The sequence below is a fragment of the Colletotrichum fioriniae genome, assembly GCF_027942845.1.
Source record: "Colletotrichum fioriniae strain IMI 355084 chromosome Unknown scaffold_2, whole genome shotgun sequence".
NCBI classification, from domain to species: domain Eukaryota; kingdom Fungi; phylum Ascomycota; class Sordariomycetes; order Glomerellales; family Glomerellaceae; genus Colletotrichum; species Colletotrichum fioriniae.
Window position 1 is genome coordinate 1,385,596 of NW_027076838.1, and position 21,589 is coordinate 1,407,184.

General features: G+C 56.6%; 4 protein-coding genes across 4 annotated transcripts; 3 read left to right on the forward strand and 1 right to left on the reverse strand.

Moving 5' to 3' along the window:
- Positions 1-1,045: 1,045 nt before the first annotated feature.
- N0V96_002192 (uncharacterized protein) lies at positions 1,046-13,979 on the forward strand (the record flags this gene model as incomplete). Its single annotated transcript, XM_065756462.1, has 2 exons — positions 1,046-1,237; positions 1,263-13,979. The coding sequence occupies 2 exons, from the start codon at positions 1,046-1,048 to the stop codon at positions 13,977-13,979; spliced, it is 12,909 nt and encodes a 4,302-aa protein (XP_065614831.1).
- Positions 13,980-15,834: 1,855 nt separating this feature from the next.
- On the forward strand, positions 15,835-16,572 carry N0V96_002193 (uncharacterized protein; the record flags this gene model as incomplete). The annotated part of the gene is made up of 2 exons (XM_065756463.1): positions 15,835-16,327; positions 16,511-16,572. 2 exons carry the CDS (start codon positions 15,835-15,837, stop codon positions 16,570-16,572), a joined length of 555 nt encoding a protein of 184 aa, XP_065614832.1.
- An 882-nt stretch (positions 16,573-17,454) lies between these two features.
- CCT4 (T-complex protein 1 subunit delta) lies at positions 17,455-19,243 on the reverse strand (the record flags this gene model as incomplete). Its single annotated transcript, XM_053187769.1, has 4 exons — positions 17,455-18,297; positions 18,350-19,005; positions 19,069-19,120; positions 19,187-19,243. 4 exons carry the CDS (start codon positions 19,241-19,243, stop codon positions 17,455-17,457), a joined length of 1,608 nt encoding a protein of 535 aa, XP_053055273.1.
- Positions 19,244-19,784: 541 nt separating this feature from the next.
- RPT1 (26S proteasome regulatory subunit 7) lies at positions 19,785-21,268 on the forward strand (the record flags this gene model as incomplete). The annotated part of the gene is made up of 4 exons (XM_065756464.1): positions 19,785-19,787; positions 19,845-19,936; positions 19,992-20,106; positions 20,159-21,268. 4 exons carry the CDS (start codon positions 19,785-19,787, stop codon positions 21,266-21,268), a joined length of 1,320 nt encoding a protein of 439 aa, XP_065614833.1.
- Between the last annotated feature and the right edge of the window lie 321 nt (positions 21,269-21,589).

Consider the following 21,589-nt stretch of genomic DNA (forward strand, 5'->3'; position numbering starts at 1 on the left):
CCAATTGAATTCGTTCGGTATCCGGGATGAGTCGGGGCGCAGGATACTCCCAACGTCAAGGCTTCGCTCGGCGGGGACAAAGATGTACAAGCTGATAGAGTTTTAGATAATGAGGCATATACAGATCACCCATCGTGTATTGTTCTGTACCCACGTCGGTGTCCCCACGGTAGTATCAGATTGTAACTCAGTATGCGCTCGTTGTATTGTTAGACCCAATCATCTTCTGCTACTCGTGTAAGTGCCCTTGACAGTGAAAGAATGTACCATGTTGACCCTCAGCCAAGCATCGCGCTTTTGAGTTTCTGCCACACCCGTGTTGAAATCTGATATGAAGAAGGCAAAGCCCTGTAACCAAGCCAAAAAGATAGCAAATCAATGAGCGGTCTGGTTCGACACGGTGACATTTACCATTGAGTTTGAGACACACAGACATCCATGGAGCCCCGGCTGTAAGTCTCGGAAACGAGCAGAAGTTCCACGACGTATGGCAATAATGTCAGCATCGGGAGAAGCGGTCTACGGATACTTCGGTATAGTGATAATTTGGCTTCAAAGTTCGGACCCAACCCGCACGGCAAGTCGAGAACGGCATGGGTACGAGGTAGCCTTTGGGTTTGTTGAAGGCCCCTGGGCCGGAGACGGACTTCCTACTGCGGGACGGATCGAATGGTCCCTCTCGCCGCGACTAGCGAGTCTAGTCAAGTAGGTGTTCATCAGGTGCTTCTTGTCTGCATAAAGCGTCATTATCAATGGCCATCCAGAGCGGTCATCAAGACACCTTCGCTACGGCAGCAACCACCTACCATCTACCATTATTGGCGCGCAGACAGAGTGTTCTACGCTAATGCAATCCTGATTGCCCTCACCTTTGACCTCTCGTTTCATAGTACCAACTACACTACGAGAGCCGTCTCTCCTAGAAATACAGTCAATCTCAAAGTCAAAATCGTATGTCCACTCACCTATTCCATGAACCTAGTATGTGTGGCCAAAGATGTTAACCGCACAGCAGAACGAAGACCATATACACTGGTCAACCATAATGGCCTCATTACCAGAAGAGCCAATCGCCATCATCGGCTCAGCCTGCCGCTTCCCCGGCGGCTGCAGCTCGCCTTCAAAGCTATGGGAGCTCCTCCGCGAGCCCCGCGACGTACGAAAACAGTTCGACCCAAAGCGTCTGAACCTAGAACGATTTCACAACGCCGACGGACAGACACACGGATCTACAGACGTCCGGGGCCTGTCCTACCTTCTAGGAGGAAGACACCCGCGTCTTTGACGCGGGCTTCTTCGGCATCAGCCCTGTGGTAGCCTCCGGCATGGACCCGCAGCAGCGGCTGCTGCTCGAGGTATCCTACGAAGCGTGCGAGAGCGCGGGCGTCACGCTCGACCGCCTCCGCGGATCCCAGACTTCGGTCCACGTTGGGTCGATGAGCAATGACTACGGCGTCATCCAGGCGCGCGACCCGGAGACCATGCCCAAGTACAACGCGACAGGCGCCCACGCGCCCAGCATCATCGCCAACCGCGTCTCGTACGTGCTGGACCTCAAGGGCCCTTCCGTGACAATTGATACGGCGTGCTCGAGCTCGCTCGTTGCACTACACCAGGCCGTTCAGGGGTTGCGCGCAGGCGACTGCGACGCCGCCATCGTGGGCGGCACGAATCTCATCATGGATCCCGGCCCGTATATCGCTGAGTCGAAGCTGCAGATGCTCTCACCGGACTCGCAGTGCCGCATGTGGGATGTGGAAGCCAACGGCTACGGCCGCGGCGAGGGCGTCGCCGCGCTGTTGCTGAAGCCGCTTGCGAAAGCGCTGGTTGATGGCGATCCCGTCCAGGGTGTCGTTCGTGCGACGGGAGTCAACTCGGACGGCCAGAGTCCCGGAATCACGATGCCGTTTGCGCCAGCCCAGACAGATTTGATCCGGCGGACGTATCGTCGGGCGGGGCTTGATCCGCTCCGTGAGGCAGATCGGCCGCAGTACTTTGAGTGTCACGGCACGGGCACGCAGGCTGGTGATCCGGTTGAAGCCCGCGCCGTGTATGATGTCTTTTTCCGAGGTCAGGATCAAGATGGTCAGGACCACCAACCGGAGCAGTCCGAGAAACCCAAGCCAGAGACGTTGATTGTGGGAAGTATCAAGACCATCATTGGACACACGGAGGGCTGTGCCGGCCTGGCGGGCGTGATCAAGGTGCTGCTCATGCTCAAGCACCAGACTGTACCGCCCAACATGCTCTTCAACCAGCTCAACCCCAAGATCGCCCCTTACTACGGTCCCGGCGCGCTCGAGATCGCCACCAAGGCCATGGCGTGGCCGGAAAGGCCCGCGGGCACTCCGATGCGTGCGTCGGTAAACAGCTTTGGGTTTGGAGGCACCAATGCCCACGCCATCATTGAAGCTTTGCCAGATGTGTCAGAGGAGCAAGAACAGGAACAACAGCTGTCTGATGGGGCTCTTGGGCCTCTCCTATTCTCCGCGCAGTCTGGGCCGGCGTTGTTACGCAATGTACAGACGTACCTGGACTACGCCGAGACACATGTCGACTCGCTAGACCTCAGAGACTTGAGTCGCATACTGCAGACACATCGGTCAGTACACCGCGTGCGGACATTCTTCACAGGCGCGACTAGGCAAGACGTCCTGGATGCCATGGCTCGGTTCGTGACGAGCCACGCAGGCAGGGCCAAGAGCGGCGACATCGGCTCCGTCCCGCGCCTCATTAACCCGGCCGAAGCCCCCGGCATTCTCGGCGTCTTCACAGGCCAAGGCGCGCAGTGGGCCACCATGGGCCGCGGGCTCATGGCAGCATCTACGGTCTTCCGACACAGCCTTGAGGCATGCGACGTCGTCCTACAACAGGGATTGCCCCAGGGCCACGGACACGCGCCAACTTGGTCTCTCATTGAGGAGCTTTCCAAGGATGCGGACAAGTCACGCCTAGGCGAGGCCGAGCTAGCGCAGCCACTCTGCACAGCGTTGCAAATCGCCCAAGTCGACATCCTAACGGCGTCAGGAATCCGTCTCGACGCCGTTGTAGGTCACTCCTCTGGCGAAATCGCAGCCACTTACGCCGCTGGTCTCATCTCGCGTAAAGCCGCCATGCAAATCGCCTACTACCGCGGCTTCTACGCCCACCTAGCCCGCGCCGGCACAAAGGTCGGCGGCGGCATGTTGGCTGTGGGTCTTTCGCTCTCAGCGGCCTCGGAGCTATGCCGTCAACCGGCGTTCGTCGGCCGACTGGTCGTAGCTGCCAGCAACGCACCGCAAAGCTGCACGCTCTCCGGAGACCGGGACGCCGTGGCCGAGGCCAAGGAGCAGCTGGAGCGGGACAACATCTTTGCTCGTCCGCTGCTGGTCGACACGGCGTATCACTCACATCACATGGCTGCGTGCGCCGACGCCTACCTGCAAGCCCTCCTAGCTTGCGACATTTCCGTCAAGCCAGGTAAAGGGAGAGGGCGAGGGGCGTGCGTGTGGAGCTCCAGCGTCCGAGGCGACGCTCGCTTTGTTCGACGGGGGGGCGAGGCGGAGCTTCTTGCTGCACTCAAAGGTCCGTATTGGGTTGCCAACATGGTACAGATGGTCAAGTTCTCGCAAGCGCTCGAGTCGGCCGTGTGGCACGGCGGACCGTTTGACCTGGCCATCGAACTGGGGCCTCATCCGGCGCTCAAGGGCCCTGTCGAGCAGACGCTCAAGGCGGCGTATGGTGCCGCGCCGCCGTATGCCAGTCTCCTCAAGCGCAAGATGAGCGACGTGGCTGTCGTGCAAGAGGCTATTGGGTCAGTCTGGTCCCAGCTGGGACCGGCGCATGTCGACTTTGATGGTTTCCGCAGCATCTGGGGCGAGAGTAATGCGTCCATCACGACGCCCAAGTCGTTACTTGCGGATCTGCCTGGCTACACGTGGGATCACGACCGGGTATACTGGCGCGAGTCGCGCATCTCATCGCGGTACCGTACGCTCGCCGACACGGCACACGAGCTCCTAGGCCGGCGGATGCCCGATGACAACGATTTTGAGCTGCGATGGCGCAACATTCTGCGCCTGCGTGAGATCCCTTGGTTGAAAGGGCATGAGGTGTTACGCGAGGTCCTGTTACCCGGCGCCGCGTACGTCTCCATCGCAGCCCAGGCGGCGCAATACGTCGCCGGTTCTCGGCCTGTGGCTTCGCTGGCCGTGGAGGACGTTGACATTCTGCGGCCAGTGGTTGTGCCTGATAACACGGACGGAGTCGAGACGATATTTACTGTGCAGGTGCTACCAGCGGCGACTGATGACTACAACCCGAAGAACAAGGCCGCCCAGGTTGTGCGAGCCAAGTTTGCATACTACGTGTGTCCGAACGAGGTGACGGGCGCCATGATGCACACTTGTAGTGGTAACTTAGTCATCCATCTCGGCCCCGCTGAGTCCGGTAACGGCCCCACCTTGCCATCGGATGCGGCGCTACCATGCCGGGAGCCGATTCCGGACAACGCCGTTCATGTAGACGGTGAAGCCATCCAAGAAATGTTTGGCCAGATCGGCCTTGATTATCATGATGCATTTGCGGCTATGAAGAGCTGTGAGCGCGCTCTCGGCTATGCGGCCGCCACGGCTGTGTGGCCGGCCGATTCTAACGTCGACGCCGACGCCGATGCTGCGTCCCTGGGCCCAAGCAGCGGCTCCTACGTGCTACATCCAGTTATTCTGGATGTGGCTTTCCAAGCCCTGTTCGTCGCACACGCACACCCCGCGAGCCTGATGCTCAAAAGAGCGATGCTGCCGTCGCACATCGATCGCGTGCTCATCGACCCCAACGTGTCTGTCACGACCACTGGCGCAACGGCATCTTCGACTACGTGCCACATGGACGCCTGGGTAACGGATTCCACGGGTGCCACACTCGACGGCGATGTCAGCCTGTACGTCGACGGGGAGACTTTGACGCGGGCCTTTGCGCAGGTCGAGGGCCTGCGCACGCGGGCAGCTGGAGGGCTGGACGCCTCGCAGGACCGACACATCTTTTGCCGGACGTCTCACGGTCTTGATGTCTCTGTCATGGGACTAACGCTGCCACCACGCGACCCCGTCCAAGATGAAAGGACGCTGCGGGTCAACGAGGCAACAGAGCGGCTCACTCTATGGCATATCCGGCAAGTTGTAGCTGAAGTCAACTCGCCGCCGCCTCCCTCTTCCGACAAAATGGAGGAAGAAAATGAGATAGAAAGCCCGCAATGGCACCATCGACGCATGCTCGAGGCTTTTGCCCACCATCTCGACCTAGTCCGCCAGGGCAAGCACCCGCTCGTTCAGACCGCATGGCTAAAAGACGGACCTGAGGAAATCGCTAGACTGGACCGCGAACACGGCAACACAGTCGAGTTCCGTCTCATGCATGCTGTAGGTGGCGCCCTCGCCCGCGTCGTGCAAGGCGAGTCCCATCTCCTACTCCAAGTAATGCAGCAAGACGACCTCCTCAACCAGTTCTACATGCGCAACAACACCTCTGTGGCAACCAACCGCGCCGTCGGCCAGCTCATGAAGCAAATCGCCTTCAAGTTCCCGCGCTGTAACATGCTCGAGATCGGCGCCGGGACGGGCGGGACAACCTGGAGCGTCTTACACGCCGTTGATGACCTCTACGACTCGTACACCTTCACCGACGTCTCGCCCGCATTCTTCGCCGCTGCCGCAGAGAAGTTCGCCGCCTTTGGTAGAGTTGCGTACCGCACGCTCGATATCGAGCAGGATGTCGCCGCGCAGGGGTTCGCGCCGCACAGCTACGACGTCGTCATTGCGGCCAATGTTCTCCACGCCACGCGAAGCCTTGCAGACACACTCGCCCGCGCACGCAGCTTGCTCCGTCCGGGTGGCTACCTCGTCCTACTCGAGACCACGGGTACGCAGAGTATGGTCGGCTTCCTCTTTGGCGGGTTACCCGGTTGGTGGCAGAGCACGGAGCCGTCCCGCCGGTACGGCCCCACCGTGCCGACGCTCGAGTGGCACCGCCTACTCTGCCGCGCCGGGTTCTCAGGCGCCGATACGGTGCTACATGATAGTCCCGACGAGAGCCGGCATGTCACGTCATGTATCGTCAGCCAGGCAGTTGATGAGAATGTACTTCGTCTCCGCAGCCCCCTCGAGTTTGTTGCGCCAGCAGATCTGCCTACGCCGCCGTCTTCGCCGCTGCTGCTTATCGGGGGAAAGCGACTCGCCACTACCCGAGTCGTCGACGAGATTACTCGTTTTCTGCCGAAGGGGTGGCGTTCTCGCCTGCGTGTGATTCCCAGCATCGACGATATTGATCTCGACGACGTCAGCCTCAATCGAGCTGACGTCTTGTGCCTGCATGACGCCGATGAGCCCCTATTCGCAACCCTCCCTATGTCGGAACCGCGTCTACGCCGCCTCCAACATCTTTTCCTCTCCGCCGCAAGCTTGCTCTGGGTGACGGCCGCAGGCACGTCTGCTCCTCCCCGCGCAAGTATGATCCGAGGCATCACACGCGTGGTGCCTAAGGAGATTCCCCATCTCAGTGTGCAAGTTCTCGGGCTCGAGGACGGCGCCAGTCCCGCGGTAGACGCCCGGCGCTGCGTCGAGGCACTGTTGCGGCTGAGACACATGGCTGACATCCGGGAAATTCAGGGGCAGACTCCACTTCCGCTGTGGTCTATAGAGCCCGAGTGCGAGGTTCTGATTGACGGCGATGTTCGCATTCCGCGCGTGATGCCTGCCACGGCGCTCAACGAGCGCTTTGCAGCACGCAATCGGCCTGTTGTCAAAACTGTTGACGCAGCTGACATTGCGGTCCAGGCTGTTGCCCATCGGAATGGGAAGATGGAGTTGCGACAGTTTGTCGAGCACAGCCAGGGAGCTGTACAGATGGACGTCGAGTATGCTCTTCATGTTCCATCTCACAAGGGCGGATCTTCTGTCTACATCTTCCACGGGCGCGTTAATGATGAGTGGGCGATGGCGCTCAGCTCCGTCAATGTGTCAAGGCTGGTACTACAGCCCGAGAATGTAATCCGGGTCGGCAGCTCGTGCTACACGCCAGCATCTATCAGAGCCACGGCTGACGCTCTGCTACTTCGTGCCCTTATCCACCGCGTGACCGCCAGAGCAGTCAACACCGGTGCAACCGTCGGGGTAATACTCTTCGAGCCACGACGTGACATGGTTGAGAAACTCGAGGCAGGGCTCAAGACAGAGCTCCAGAGTGCCAGTGTTGAGATCTACAGCGTCACCTCCAACCCTGATGTTGAGAAGATTCCTGTAGGCTGGATTCGTGTTCACGCAAATATGTCGAGACGCATGGTCAAGAAGTATCTGCCCGCACACTCTGTCGACTTCTTCGTAGACTGCTCGGAGACGTCGGAAGATGCTACCAACCATGCTCGGGAGCATTTGAAAGAGTCATTGCCGCCAACTTGCCAGATATTCGCTTTCGATAGCGAGCTTCTGCAGGGTTTCTTACCGCGGCAATTGGCGACCAAGGACGAGGGTCAGAGCCAGGACATCGAGGCCTTGTTCAAGTCTGTAGATGTTGCTGCCAGCTCAACAAACGACATTTGTGACAAGTCAACTCCGATGATAATGGCCGCTGACCTGGCCGGTATGAACGCAAGCACTCTCTCCCGCGAACAATACCTCTGCTCCTGGCACCAACAACAATCTCTCCCCCTGACAATTCAACCCCCTGAGACCGACATCCACCCGAACGGCCTCCTCCGCCCAGACCGAACCTACCTCATCATGGGCGGCTCCGGCGGTCTAGGCCTCTCTCTCACCCGCTGGATGATCCGCCACGGTGCCCGCAACATCGTGATCACATCCCGCCGCGCCCAGACAAACGCAGATCTCCAAGTCGAGGCCCGCCGCGTGGGAGCAGCAGTTCACACCTTCGCTGTGGACGTGACGCAGCGCGTGGAAGTCGAGACAGCAGTCGCCACCATCCGCGCGACGATGCCGCCCATTGCAGGAGTCTGTAATCTCTCCATGGTCCTCCACGACGCCGTCTTCCTCGACATGTCCCCGCGACAGCTCAACGAGACGCTGGCGGCCAAGGTTATGGGGACAGAGAACCTCGATGCCGTTTTCAACGAGGGTGCCGAGCAGTTAGACTTCTTCATCGTCACGTCGTCAGCGGCGAGCACCATCGGCAACGTCGCCCAGGCAAATTACCACGCCGGCAACCTCTTCATGGACGCCGTCGTCGCGGGCCGCCGTGCCAGGGGTTTGGCTGCGTCTGTGGTGCACATCGGGTGGGTGGCGGACACGGGGTACATTACGCGCTTTGCAAAGGAGAAGCAGCTGGCCGATCACTTCCGGAGTATTCGACTTACACCATTATCCGAGACGGATGTGCAGGATGCGTTTGCGATGGCTGTGCGCGCAAGTCGGGTTGACTCCTCCGGCACTAGCGACAACCTCGAGCACGACATCACCATGGGCCTTGCGCCGCCTACCGCGCCCATGCAGGCCGGACAGGTTAACAAGGCTGTGTGGACATCAGATCCCCGGCTCATGGCCCTGAAGCCGTACACCGCACTATCAGCCGATTTTCAGCAGCAGCAAAACAACCAACATGGCGAAGGCCGCTCCAGCGGCGGCGCTGGCGTCCGGGAACAAGTGGCTCACGCCGAGACGGAGGATGATGCCATAGCGGCAGTGGCGGCGGCGTTCGGAGCCAAGCTCGAGACGATGCTTCAGCTTCCCAAAGGCGCGGTCCACGAGAGCAACGGCCTTGAGAGGCCTATCGTTGACTTGGGCATTGACTCGCTGGTGGCGGTGGAGATTCGTACGTGGTTCCTCAAGGAGCTTGATACCGAGGTGCCGATTGTCAAGATTTTGGGCGGTGAGACGGTGTTGGAGGTTTCGGCGAAAGCGGCTAAGAAGATGTTGGCTGATCGCAAGGAGATTTCTCCCAAGGTTGGTGAGAAGAAGAAGGTCAAGGAGGCCGAGAAGGTTATCCAGACCCCGAAAGATCTTGCCAAGCAAACCCCCACAGCGGCTCTAGCCCCTGATACCGTTACCCCTATTCCCGTCAACTCGAGCTTGGTCTCGACGGAGAACAGCAGCAGTAGCAGCAGCATCGTCGAGCATTCTGGATCCGGCTCAGACAGCCCCAAAACAGCCACCACAGATGACGAAGAAAGAGAGAAAGAAGAACACCAGGGCCAGCCGAAGAAGATGGACCCCGTCGTCCGCCCTGACCCTGTCATCACCAGAGAAGCCCCCATGTCCGCCGCCCAGTCCCGCTTTTGGTTCGTCCACAAGCACTCGGACAACCCGGCCGCTTGCAACAACGCATTCTACTACCGGCTGCGGGGCCGTCGCCGCGTCAATGCCGCCCGGCTCCGTCACGCCCTCCGGATCGTCGCGGCCCACCACGAGTGCCTCCGCACCTGTTACTACCCGCGCCTCGAAGACGGTCATCCGATGCAAGGCGTCATGGCGCCGTCCGAGTCGACTCTTAAGCTCACGCATACCGAGTATGATGGCCGCGACGGCATCGAGACGGCGCTGCGGGAGACGCTTGCAGGCTTCAAGACGCGCGCTTGGGATCTTGAGCATGGAGAGACTATGGAGGCCTCACTTCTGAGTCTCAAGGATGACCAAGGTGAAGAAGGCGGAGAAGCAGAGGAGTACGGATACCTCGTGCTGGGTTACCACCACATCACCCTAGACGGCTGGAGCGTAGCCCTCTTCTGGAGAGACGTTGACAGAGCATACCGCATGCAACCGCTCACTCCCGTCGACCGCGGCCTCTCGTACGTCGACTACTCGCTTCACCAACTCAGTGAAGAAAAAACAGGCGCACTTGACGAGGACCTCGCCTTCTGGCGCGCCGAGTTCGCCTCCTCACTACCCGATACGCTTCCCCTTTTGCCCATGGCCCGGGGCCTCGACAGGTCATCTCTGGTCAGACAGCAGCAGCAGCCGATCAGTGCTCACAATCTGGACCAGGAGCTCAACCCAGCACAGCTCGAGGCAGTGAAATCACTAAGCCAGCGTTTACGCATCAGCCCCTTCCACGTCCACCTCGCCCTCCTCCAAGTCCTGCTTGCACGCCTCACCGGCACAGAAGACATCTGCATCGGCGTAGTAGACGCCAACCGCCGTGACGAGCGCTTCGTCAACACGCTCGGCTGCTTCGTCAACATGCTGCCCCTGCGTGCCACCGTAGCAGCATCCGGTACAGCCTCTTCCGGAACTACTTCCTCCGGCCCTGACTTCGCCTCTATAGCCCGCGCCGCCTCCCGTAAAGCAATGTCCGTCTTCGCTCACGGCACGCTCCCACTAGACCGCATCCTATCCCTCGCCTCCGCTCCGCGCGCAACAGAGGCCCACCCGCTCTTCCAAGCCGCCATCAACTACCGCACAGCCGGCGGCGGCGGCATCAACATCTGGGGCCTACCCCTCGGCGCCGACGACACCCGCATGAAACTCTCTTGGCACGGCGCAAAGGAGGCCGAGAACCCGTACGACGTGAGCCTGGGATTCTTTGAGATGCCCGGGGGTGGGTGTCTTGCGCAGATCTGGTGCTCTGCTACGCTGTACGGGCCCGAGGCGTGCCGGTCTCTTATGGATGTGTATCTGAGGCTGCTGGAGGCTGTTGCGCGTGATCCCGAGGTGGCTGTGGACCGGTTGAGTTTGTACGATGATTCAGATCCGCGTCTGCTTCGCGCGCTTGAGGTTGGCAGGGGACCCGAGATGAGGTTTGATTGGGTCGAGACAGGATCGTCTCTGAATTTGTCTCGTCGCGTGTGGGATATGTGCCGCTTATATCCCGAACGTATAGCCGTCACTGACGCTGTTGGGAGCGTGTCGTATGCACAACTAGCAGACCGGACAAGCCACTTGGCACTTCGGTTGAAGGAGGCTGGCGTTCGCACACGCCATGTCGCCGTCCTGTGCGAGCCGTCGATTGATGGCATCGTCGCCATGCTCGCTGTTCTCAAAGTTGGAGCCGTCTACGTTCCCCTGGACGTTAGCCTGCCTGCCTCCCGTCACGCAGACATGGTCCGGCTGTGTGAGCCCGCACTCGTGCTCTTTCATACCCAGACGGAGAGGCGTGTAAATGCCTTGCTAGACGACGTCGTCGGAGAGCAACAAGAAATGCGAGTCCTCCAAGTAGATGTGGACCACATCCAAGACGACTCCAACACTCATGATGATCTTGACGACACCAACGAGATATCACCAGCATTCCTCCTCTTCACAAGCGGCTCAACAGGAACCCCCAACGGTGTCCACCTAACCCAACTCAACTTCGCAAACCACATCGCCCTCAAAACGCAAACCTTCTCTCTGACCGACACCGACTGCGTCCTCCAACAGAGTTCCCTGGGCTTCGACATGGCCCTCATTCAAACCTTTTCCGCCATCGCCAACGGAGGTCGCCTCGTCATCGCGCCTGCCGACTCTCGCCGCGACCCCGTCGCGGTAGCGGCGCTCTTGAAGCGTGAGGCCATATCCATGACCATCGCCACACCGACAGAGTACCTCGCCTGGATCCACGCCGCCGCCGACGTCTTATCCCATGACAATGACGACGGCAAGACTGCCTGGCGGTTGGCCTTCTCGGGCGGGGAACAGATTCCACCCCGACTGATAACTGAACTCGGCCGTCTCGGAATCCCGGGCCTCCGACTGACGAATTGCTACGGACCAACAGAGATCACAGCAGCAGCAACCTTTCAATCTATCCCCCTCAACAACGGCACCGACTCGTCGTCAGCCTCCTGCGTAGCATCACCTTCCGCGCCCTCAGCCATCTGGAGACTCTTCGCCGTGGGCAAAGCCCTCCCAAATTACACAGTCGTCATCGTCGACCCCATCACCACCGGCACCATCCCGCAGCCCCTACCCCTAGGACAAACAGGCGAGATCTGCATCGGCGGAGCGGGCGTGGCGCTGGGATACCTCAACAGGCCAGACCTCACGCACTCGCGTTTCCTGACAAACGTCCCAGGGATGGGGAATGGCACCGTGTACCGCACTGGCGATAAGGGCCGCCTCCTCTCCGACGGGACGCTCCTCTGTCTAGGCCGACTTGATGGCGACACGCAGATCAAGCTGCGCGGCCAGAGGGTCGATCTGCAGGAGATCGAGGCCGCCGTGCTCCGGGCTTCTGCGGGTGTTCTCGTGTCTGTTGTGGTATCTCGGCGTCGCCTGGATGGTGCTGATGCTGGTGGTGTTAGTGAAGATGACATCCTCATAGCTCATGCCACGCTCGCCGAAGACGAGGATCCCGCCAATTGGCAAGATGACAAGGTCACCTCTTCCTGTTCCTCGATTCTCTCCCGCATGAAGTTGCCGCAGGCCTTTGTCCCCGCAGCAATCTACACCCTCAAGGCGCTGCCCTTGACACCAAACGGCAAATTAGACCGCAGGGCCATCGCCCGTCTCCCTCTGCGTGAAAGAATGAGACCTAAACCTCTCGAATCCGATTCCAACGCAATAAATTCAGACGCATCTGAGCAAAATGAAGAAGAGAAACTTACCGTTCGTCAAGGTGAGCTCCGTCTCCTCTGGGAACGCGTCCTCCCATCCCTAGGCGAGAAGCGCATCGGCCCATCATCCGACTTCTTCCTCTGCGGCGGAAACTCTCTGCTGCTGATGAAGCTCCAAAAGGCAATCAAGGAGACCACGGGGGTGGAAATCAGCACGAAGCAGATGTACGAGGCCACTACGCTGCGTGGCATGACGCGTGCCGTCTTTGAGGATTCTGTGGCGGCGGAGGAGAATGCTCGGATAGACTGGAATATCGAGACGGCTGTTCCGGGATGGCTGAGGGAGGAGATTAGGGAGGAGATTGAGACGAGTGAGGTGACGGCCGCCTCCGCCGCCGCTGTGGAGAAAGGCAAGACGGAGGCCGGCATCGAAGTCCTCCTCACGGGAGCATCATCTTTCCCGGGAAGCCACATCCTCACAGCCCTCCTCAACCACCCATCCGTCCGGAAAGTTCACTGTATCGCCGTCCCTTCCGACCACCACCAACCCAGTCTCTCTTCTCCCTCCGCCTCTGTCGCGGAGGTGGTCTATTACGCAGGCACACTCCTCTCCAAAACCCTAGGCCTAACCTCGGCCGAACGAGAACACCTCTCCCAAACCGTACACATCATCGTCCACGCAGCCGCCCATGGTCACTGCCTGAACCGCTTCGCCACTCTCCGCCGCCCGAACCTCGAGTCCCTACACTCTCTCGCCTCCCTATCCTTAGCATCAGCTTCACGTCGCAAAATAGCGATCCCAATCCTCTACCTCTCAAGCCCGCGCACCCTGCTCCTAGCAGGCAAAACCGAAACCCCCAGGGCCCCATCTTCTCTCCGAGATTTCCCCCCGCCAGCCGTCGATGGTTCGGACGGGTACACGGCGAGTAAGTGGGCAGGCGAAGTATTCCTGGAGAACCTGATCAATCACCTCAGAGAGGGTGATCACGGCGCTGAAGTTGGGGCACGCGGACCAGGACCCAACCCCCTCGGTCTCAAAATCGCAATCCACAGATCCTGTACCCTCGTAAGCCCCCAAGCACCCAACTCGGACGCAATGAACGGCATCTTGCGCTACTCCCTCGTCATGCGCTGCGTACCTCGTCTTCAGCGCGCAGAAGGGTTCCTAGACTTTGCGCCGCTCGACGACGTCGTCGGACAGATCGCCGTCGCTGCTGTCGAGCTGGCGGTTCTCTCGGATATCTCTCTATCAACAGCAGAGGCTCCCGCGGCAGAATCATCACCGTCAGCATCGTCGTCTATCCACTTCCGCCACCACTCAGGCGGCATCAAGACTCCCTTCTCACAATTCCGCACACACATGGAGACCGTCTACGGCGGTGCGTTTGACGAGGTTGACATGCAAGAATGGCTCGTCCGTGCTTCTCGACAGGGTCTAGACCCGCTTATTACTGCGTACATTGAGGCCTTGCTTGAGAGCGGGATGCCGCTGGTGTCGCCCTATCTCGGAGCAGACCTAGACTGAATGAGGGGGTACAAACATGTTTAGATGTGTGACTTCTAGGGAATCTCTTCTTGTTTCATTATGCTGCTATTAATGATATCGTTGGAAAATGTCAACTAGAGGTGTAAACAGGACTCTAGTCACTGGCTATAACTAGTTGTTTGAATACATGAATCTCTATTCGTGCTTTATGATTGCATATTTCCATATATTCTACAAGTTTGTCAATTACGTTAATGTTCAGAACATGACGCTAATTATACGAAGTCATTGACTGAATGCAGAACCTGAGGCTCCCTTCCGCTGACACGTAAAGTCCGTAGCTCCCCAGACTCATTCATATTGTTAATCAAGAAGGATGCCAAAGTTAAGAAGAAAGTTCGAAGATACTGTCCCAGCTGTGCTATGAGGATCGAAATGATGTTTCCCTCTTCACATTCGAAGCAAAAGTAGCTCTTGTGACCATGATCTCTCCGGGTGAGTAAAATAGCAGTGAAAGAATTCATCTCTCGATGGCGGGATTCCGATTGGCTGGACTCCCGAGGTCCGTTTCAACGGGCATCCTACTTGACGTCGATAACTTACGACTGTTCAAGCAGGCGGTCACTAAGTTCGAACTCCCCTTATTTCTTTCACATAAATGGGACTCTATTCGAGAAAGCGGCGCGCTTGCCTAGCTATAGGATGACAGACCTGCCGCCTCTGCCAAGTCCTCGTAGAATATATTTACCGGAACGGGAAGTAAGAAGTATCGTGGGGCACAGCTGAAGCCGCCAAGCCATGAAGTGAACAGTTTTTGAGTTGCCTAATACATTTGGTCTTGGTTTTGGCTTTCGGAGGGGTTTTTTGTTTTTTTGCTACGTACGTTGGAGTTCAAAAGGATGACGGAAGCCACAGGGTTCTCACTCACCTTGACTTGGCAAGGAAAGGTGACTGATCTTCTTTCCCAAGCTCTCAGGTAAACATACATCGTTCGGATGATGGGACTACTCCGATAGGAAGAAAAGATCAAGCGGCAGTGAGACAACTCTCTCAGCCGCCCGAAAGGGATGGTTCGACGGGAGGGGCCGCGACTAGCTTCCATCCGATGTTGCATTGTTCTCCGAATGCACGACTACTGCTTACAGCCAAGTTCTTGGTTCAATCGCTTTTGACAATATAGAGACACATAACGTGGGTCATGGAGATCCTAGTCTGGTCTGATTAAACTGGCTGAATTGCTAGTCATCAATATCCTTCTCGTGAAAGTGAGACATCTGTCTGGCTGACGTGAGGCGGGCATCTGCCTATCCATTTCCTTGCAGAATACTAGGACCAAGAAGCATCATATGCCATATCCGACCATGTCTCTCTACTCTCAATCGTGTAGGTCTTTAGAAACCTTGACGATACTGAGAAGTAACTCGAGTCCTTGCTGAAAGACAAGTCTACACTCTGGCTAGTGGGAACTAATAGAGCATAGCAAGTATATAGGGCATGGGCTACAAGTCACAACGACATGGATTTGCCTGTTCAGATCAAGTGAAGTCCAAAGCCATGAACAGCAGAAGACATCTAGAGTTTACTATCAGGCGAACTCGAGAGTCAAGAGTATGTGAGTCTCTGATGTGTTCATTCTGTGTGACCAGACAGTGTGATGGTAGCAAGCGAAGCATATGCTGCCTGCATGGCCAAGTAAAAAGATGATTATCACAGAAACTGAGTCTTCTTGGTAATGTATTCGAATTCTATAAAAGGTCCATACTACTCCCAACTTTGATCTCATGGTATCCTCTTCATCCTCAACTACGAAGACCAAAAAGCAATTCACATCCCATCCCAACCAACCCTCACCACTTTCACTTCCACCTCCAACACTCTCCTTTCCACTCTCAAAATGCACTTCTTCAAACTCATTGTCACCCTTGCCGCCGCCGTCTCTGTCTCAGCCATTGACATCCAAAAGCACTTTGGCCAAAACTGCGGCGGCAACTTCCGCGTCTGCAGGGCCATCGACCCGAACCGCTGCTGCGTCGGCGCCACGGCCGAGAGCGTTCTCTTCCGCTACATCCCATCCAACTGGCGCATCGAGACCCGCGGCTACGACGGCGGCGACTGCCGCAACCGCCGCGCCACCATCCTCTCGGCCGGCGCCACCTCCGTCTGCATGCGCTCCGGCGGGTTCCTCTTCACCGGTGCCGGCTACGGCTTCGTGAACCGGAAGAGGGCGCCTCAGGAGGCCGGCGAGGAGACGTGTGCTGCCGGAGAAGGCGAGGGGCAGGAGGGGCAAAAGTGCGAGTCTAGCCAGGAACCTGATACTCTGGTTCTTGTTGATGGGTCCGAGTATAATCTTGTTGGTCTTGAGGCCGACAAGCTTGACAGACTGGTATGTTATTTGCACCCAAGAGGCCAACGACAGAGACACAGCTAATTCTCCTTTTAGTATGCGCTTTCAAGAATCTTTCCCCTTGCGTTCTGAACAACAGACAGATCATGTTTAAAACACATTAAATCCCTTAGACGTAGAATGATGTTGCTGACTGTTTGTTCGCCATCTAGCTTCACTATTGCAGCCGACCCCAACGTTACTTCTGCCGCCGATATTCCTGACGAGTTCACGCCCCTTAGAAAGTAAGGGACATACGAATCAACCAGCAATCACGTTTATGGTGCCCTGGGTACCGTCGCTAGCGAGACAAAGGCGACAAAAGGTGGCAGGAGATGATGGTTGATGTACCCGGCTGGATATATTAGCTTGAATGATTGGAAGGATGTGTGCTTGCCAAATTTCTCTTCTTATATGTGAGCTGAAAGGTCATATCTTTCTTCTTTATGCTCTCAGCATTGTTGAGTAGCATTGTCCACTCCTTGACTGGAAGGGCTCTGGCGCCGGATGTCCCTTTTAGAATAAAAGAATGACAAGTATTTTACCGATGAAGACCAATTACTTATGCCTGTGAAATGGAATATTTCAGCAGTCACTCCTATCAAATATTGTATGTCTCTGGACTTGAAGTTGTCAAGAAGAAGCCAGCTTGCAGTGAATTATCCCGGTGTTTGCCGTTTGTGGTAAATTAGCTATGCTTGAGGATGGTTAAATAAACTGGTATGTTATGTAGCAAGGAGTTTGTGAATTTAAGAGGGGAAGCCGGACATTGCTAGCTGAAGGTTGGAAACAGGTAAGAGCTGTTACACAGCATGGTGCCTAACCTGCCCGGAGAACGAGTGGGAATCGACATCCGACTGGTAGGATCGAGTAAAGCAAGTTTTAGTCACCGCAAATTCCATACTAAGAGTCAATGTTATTAGAAAAGGCAAATGAGATTAGGTTGAGGTGTCATCAAGGTATCTGGTGTGATCAATTGCTTCTCAGCTTCTAATAGTTTTGACGCCTCTATTCCAGGCCCACCCACGTCTACACCGCATTCAAGCCAGGTAGCCGTAATGTACATGATCATCAAGCCTGGATTTCCCCTTTTACTTTTTGTTTTTGATTTCGTGACTCATATTCCCCTCCTTATCTGGTGAGGGCGATGTCGTCTATTCTGAGGATCATCTTCACCGTCTCCGCGGCCAGCTCAATGGCGCTGGTGCTCACCAACAGAGGCTGGAGGACGTTCTCCTTGGAAATGTTGGTGTTGACACCACCAGACTTGATACTGACACCTGCATTCTTCTCGCCGAGCTCGTGTCTGTGACGAAGCTCGGTCACGACCTTGATGCTGTTCAGTCCAGCATTCTCAGCCAGAGTGGTGGGGACAACCTCCAAAGCATCGGCAAATGCCTTCCAGCAAATAGCCTCGGTGCCCGTCAACTCACGCGCGCGCTTGGAGAGCTGAGACGCGATCTCGATCTCAGCAGCACCACCACCAGCGATCAAAGCCTTCTTCTTCACCAAGCAGCGAACAACGCAGTGGGCGTCATGCAAACTGCGCTCAGCCTCGTCAAGGATGAGAGAGTTAGCGCCGCGAACAACAACGGAGACAGTCTTGCCAGTGGCCTTGGCGCCGGTCACCTTGACCATGCGAGCTCCGTTAGACTGGACCTCCTCGACGAGATCGGCTGAGCCGAGCTTGTCCTCTGTGAAAGAGTCGACATCGGCAATGGGCTTGCAGCCGGTAGACTTGCAGATGAACTCGATCTCATCACGCTCGATATCCTTCACGGCAAGAATGCCAAGCTTGGCAAGGAAGTGCAGGGACAGGTCGTTGACAGCATCGCGAAGAATGGACTTCTGGATGAAGAGAACGTTACACTTCGCCTTCTTGATCTTCTTGACCATGTTAAGAAGGTAGAGACGCTCCTCCTTAACGATCTTATCCATCTGTCTGTAGTCGTTCACTTGGATAGTGTTTTCCATCTGTGTTGGTCAGCAACCGCGAAAAAAAGGGGTATTTGAGGGGTAACCTTACATCGGGCTTGGGAGGGCTGAGCTGGAACTGAATCAGACCGATTCTGGCCTTCTCGATTCTTGCGGGACCACCAGCACCCTTGAGAACAGGCTGCGTCAAGATCAAGCCATCCGATAGCTCGCTGTCCTCGATGGTTCCGCCAACCTTCTTGACGATTCTGATGTTCTTCAGGTCGACGTTGTCTGCCGTCTTGAGGTCGATGGTCTTGACAACAGAGTTGACAGCCATGGGGCCGAGGATGTTGGAGTATTGCGACACAATCTTGGAGGAGAGAGATGTATTGGCTGCCTGAAGCAGGGATGCTGTGTCGGTAAGGGAAATGGGTTGTGACATGTCGTGCAGAACCTCGACAGCTGCGGCAGCAGCTCTCTGGAAAGCCTCTGAGATGACGGAGGGGTGAATTCCTTTTGACAGCAGTCTGTCGGCGGCACCGAGCAAGCTGCCGCAAATGACAACCACGGATGTTGTGCCGTCTCCCGCCTCCACGTCCTGTGCCGCCGAAAGGTTGACCAACATCTTTGCTGTCGGGTGCATGACAGACATGCTCTTCAACATCGTGTTGCCGTCGTTGGTAATGATCGTCTCGCCCTTTCCACTTCGAATCATCTTGTCCATGCCGCGGGGGCCCAGAGAGGTTCGGATCGCATCGGCGACGGCTAACAGTCAAGTCGAGTCAGTTAATGATCTAGGAAGCTTGCAGGTGTATTCTTCTTGCTCACCTCTAGCAGCAACAATGTTGGAGGAGCGGACGGCGACGGGCTTCTCCTTGTCCTGTAGGTGAAGTATTAGCAATAAGCTTCCCCTCTAGAAGCTTCACTATGGGCGCGCAGTTCGCACCTTGAAAGTAGCATTGCCAGAGCCTCCTCCGGCCTGGGCTGGTGCAGTAGTGGCCATTTTGATAGAACGGATTTGTGTTGTGCTTGTGATCGAGAACTCGGGGTCAGAAAGACAAGCTAAACACGGGGTGCAAAGGTATCGATATCGTCGTGGGCCTGTCCCGCTGTCGCCTTCTTTTGCGATCGCCCACTTTCTCTCAGGTAGCAACCCCCCAGCGGCGGTGGGATATTTTTTAGCGGCCGTCAGGTTGTTCCTGCCCCGGTACCTGAAGGTACCCTGCTTTGCCTGCCACCTGCTACCTAAGCCAGGTCGTCAGTTCTGTTTGCATTTTGCCCACACCGGGCCTAGCTCCACAGCAGCCTCACATTTGTGGCCCGTGCTTTGGAGCTCAAGGCAACCTGGATTACGGAACCGTCTTCCATCACCACCTCCATCCCACGATTTCACCCCCCCAGCAACATACTCATTGACGACCAACGCGACCACTTCCTCGAAACCCTGCGATTCCACTCCAACGAACCATTCCAAGCGAAGAACTGCACGAACCTACCCCAATCATAATAATCGGCAGTAGGACTTTCAGTCCTCATCCTACATCATGGTATGGACCCTGCGTGTCCACTTCCATCGATAGCAGTGTTAACTCGAGCAATATTAGCCTTCCGCGACCGGCCAGAACTGGGAGAAATACCAGAAGACCTACGCAGACGACGAGGTTGAAGAGAAGAAGATCACACCGCTTACCGATGAGTCCGTCATTCCACCAACTCCAAGCTACGATGGATTATCGACTAACAATACCCAGAGATATCCAAGTGCTCAAGACCTACGGTGCCGCTCCATACGGTGCCGCCATCAAGAAGCTCGAGCAACAGATCAAGGAGAAGCAAACGAGCGTAGACGAGAAGATTGGCGTCAAGGTAGGTGCATCTGTCCCTCCTTGGCTGATGCAACTGGGACTGACATGACTAGGAATCCGATACGGGTCTTGCCCCTCCTCACCTTTGGGACGTCGCAGCAGACCGGCAACGCATGTCGGAAGAACAGCCCCTCCAAGTCGCCCGGTGTACAAAGATCATCCCCGACGAGAAGGACGACTCCAAGAGCAAATATGTCATCAACGTTAAGCAGATTGCCAAGTTCGTCGTGCAGCTTGGCGAGAGAGTGAGCCCTACGGATATCGAAGAGGGCATGCGAGTGGGCGTCGATAGGAACAAGTACCAGATTCTTCTGCCGCTTCCACCCAAGATCGACGCCAGTGTTACGATGATGACGGTCGAGGAGAAGCCCGATGTTACATACGGAGATGTTGGTGGTTCAAAGGAGCAGGTCGAGAAGTTGCGCGAAGTCGTCGAGATGCCCCTCCTTTCGCCGGAGCGGTTCGTCAACCTCGGTATCGACCCCCCGAAGGGTGCACTGCTGTACGGACCCCCCGGTACCGGAAAGACCCTTTGCGCTCGAGCTGTCGCCAACAGAACAGACGCCACCTTCATCCGAGTCATCGGCAGTGAGTTGGTCCAGAAGTACGTCGGTGAGGGTGCAAGAATGGTGCGCGAGCTTTTCGAGATGGCGCGGACGAAGAAGGCTTGCATTATCTTCTTTGACGAGATCGACGCCATTGGTGGTGCCCGTTTCGATGACGGTGCTGGTGGAGACAATGAGGTTCAGAGAACTATGCTGGAGCTCATTACCCAGCTGGATGGTTTCGATGCTCGTGGCAACATCAAGGTCATGTTCGCAACCAACAGACCTTCCACTCTCGACCCCGCTCTGATGAGACCTGGTCGTATCGATCGTAAGATCGAGTTCTCCTTGCCCGACCTTGAGGGTCGCGCCAACATTCTGCGTATCCATGCCAAGAGCATGTCAGTCGAGCGTGACATTCGGTGGGAGCTCATCTCGCGTCTGTGCCCCAACGCCACGGGTGCCGAGCTTCGCAGTGTCTGCACAGAGGCCGGTATGTTCGCCATCCGCGCCCGGAGAAAGGTGGCGACGGAGAAGGACTTCCTCAGCGCCGTGGACAAGGTCATTAAGGCCAACCTCAAGTTCAACTCGACGGCCAGCTACATGCAATACAACTAAGATGGGCAATCCAGGGGCTACGAGATGGAATGGAGGGGGGTCATGGAGTTTCGTCATGTCCTTTTTTTTCAAAGGCTGTAAGAATAGGCAGGCTTCGGATTGGGGAAGGCTTCTAGAGGGCGTGATACCTTCCGAGAGAAAGGAGAAATAGATCATGCTTTTCATGTGCCAGTCATGGTTTCCCATTAGCGCAATTTGCGAGTGACACGATGAGTCTGCCTGCTCAACCCAAGCATGCAGAGAAACAGCAGCGCTTGATGTAACTTTTCCTGGGTCATGTCGTTTTGCCTAGAGGAATGTATCGCAAGTAAGGTCACATTA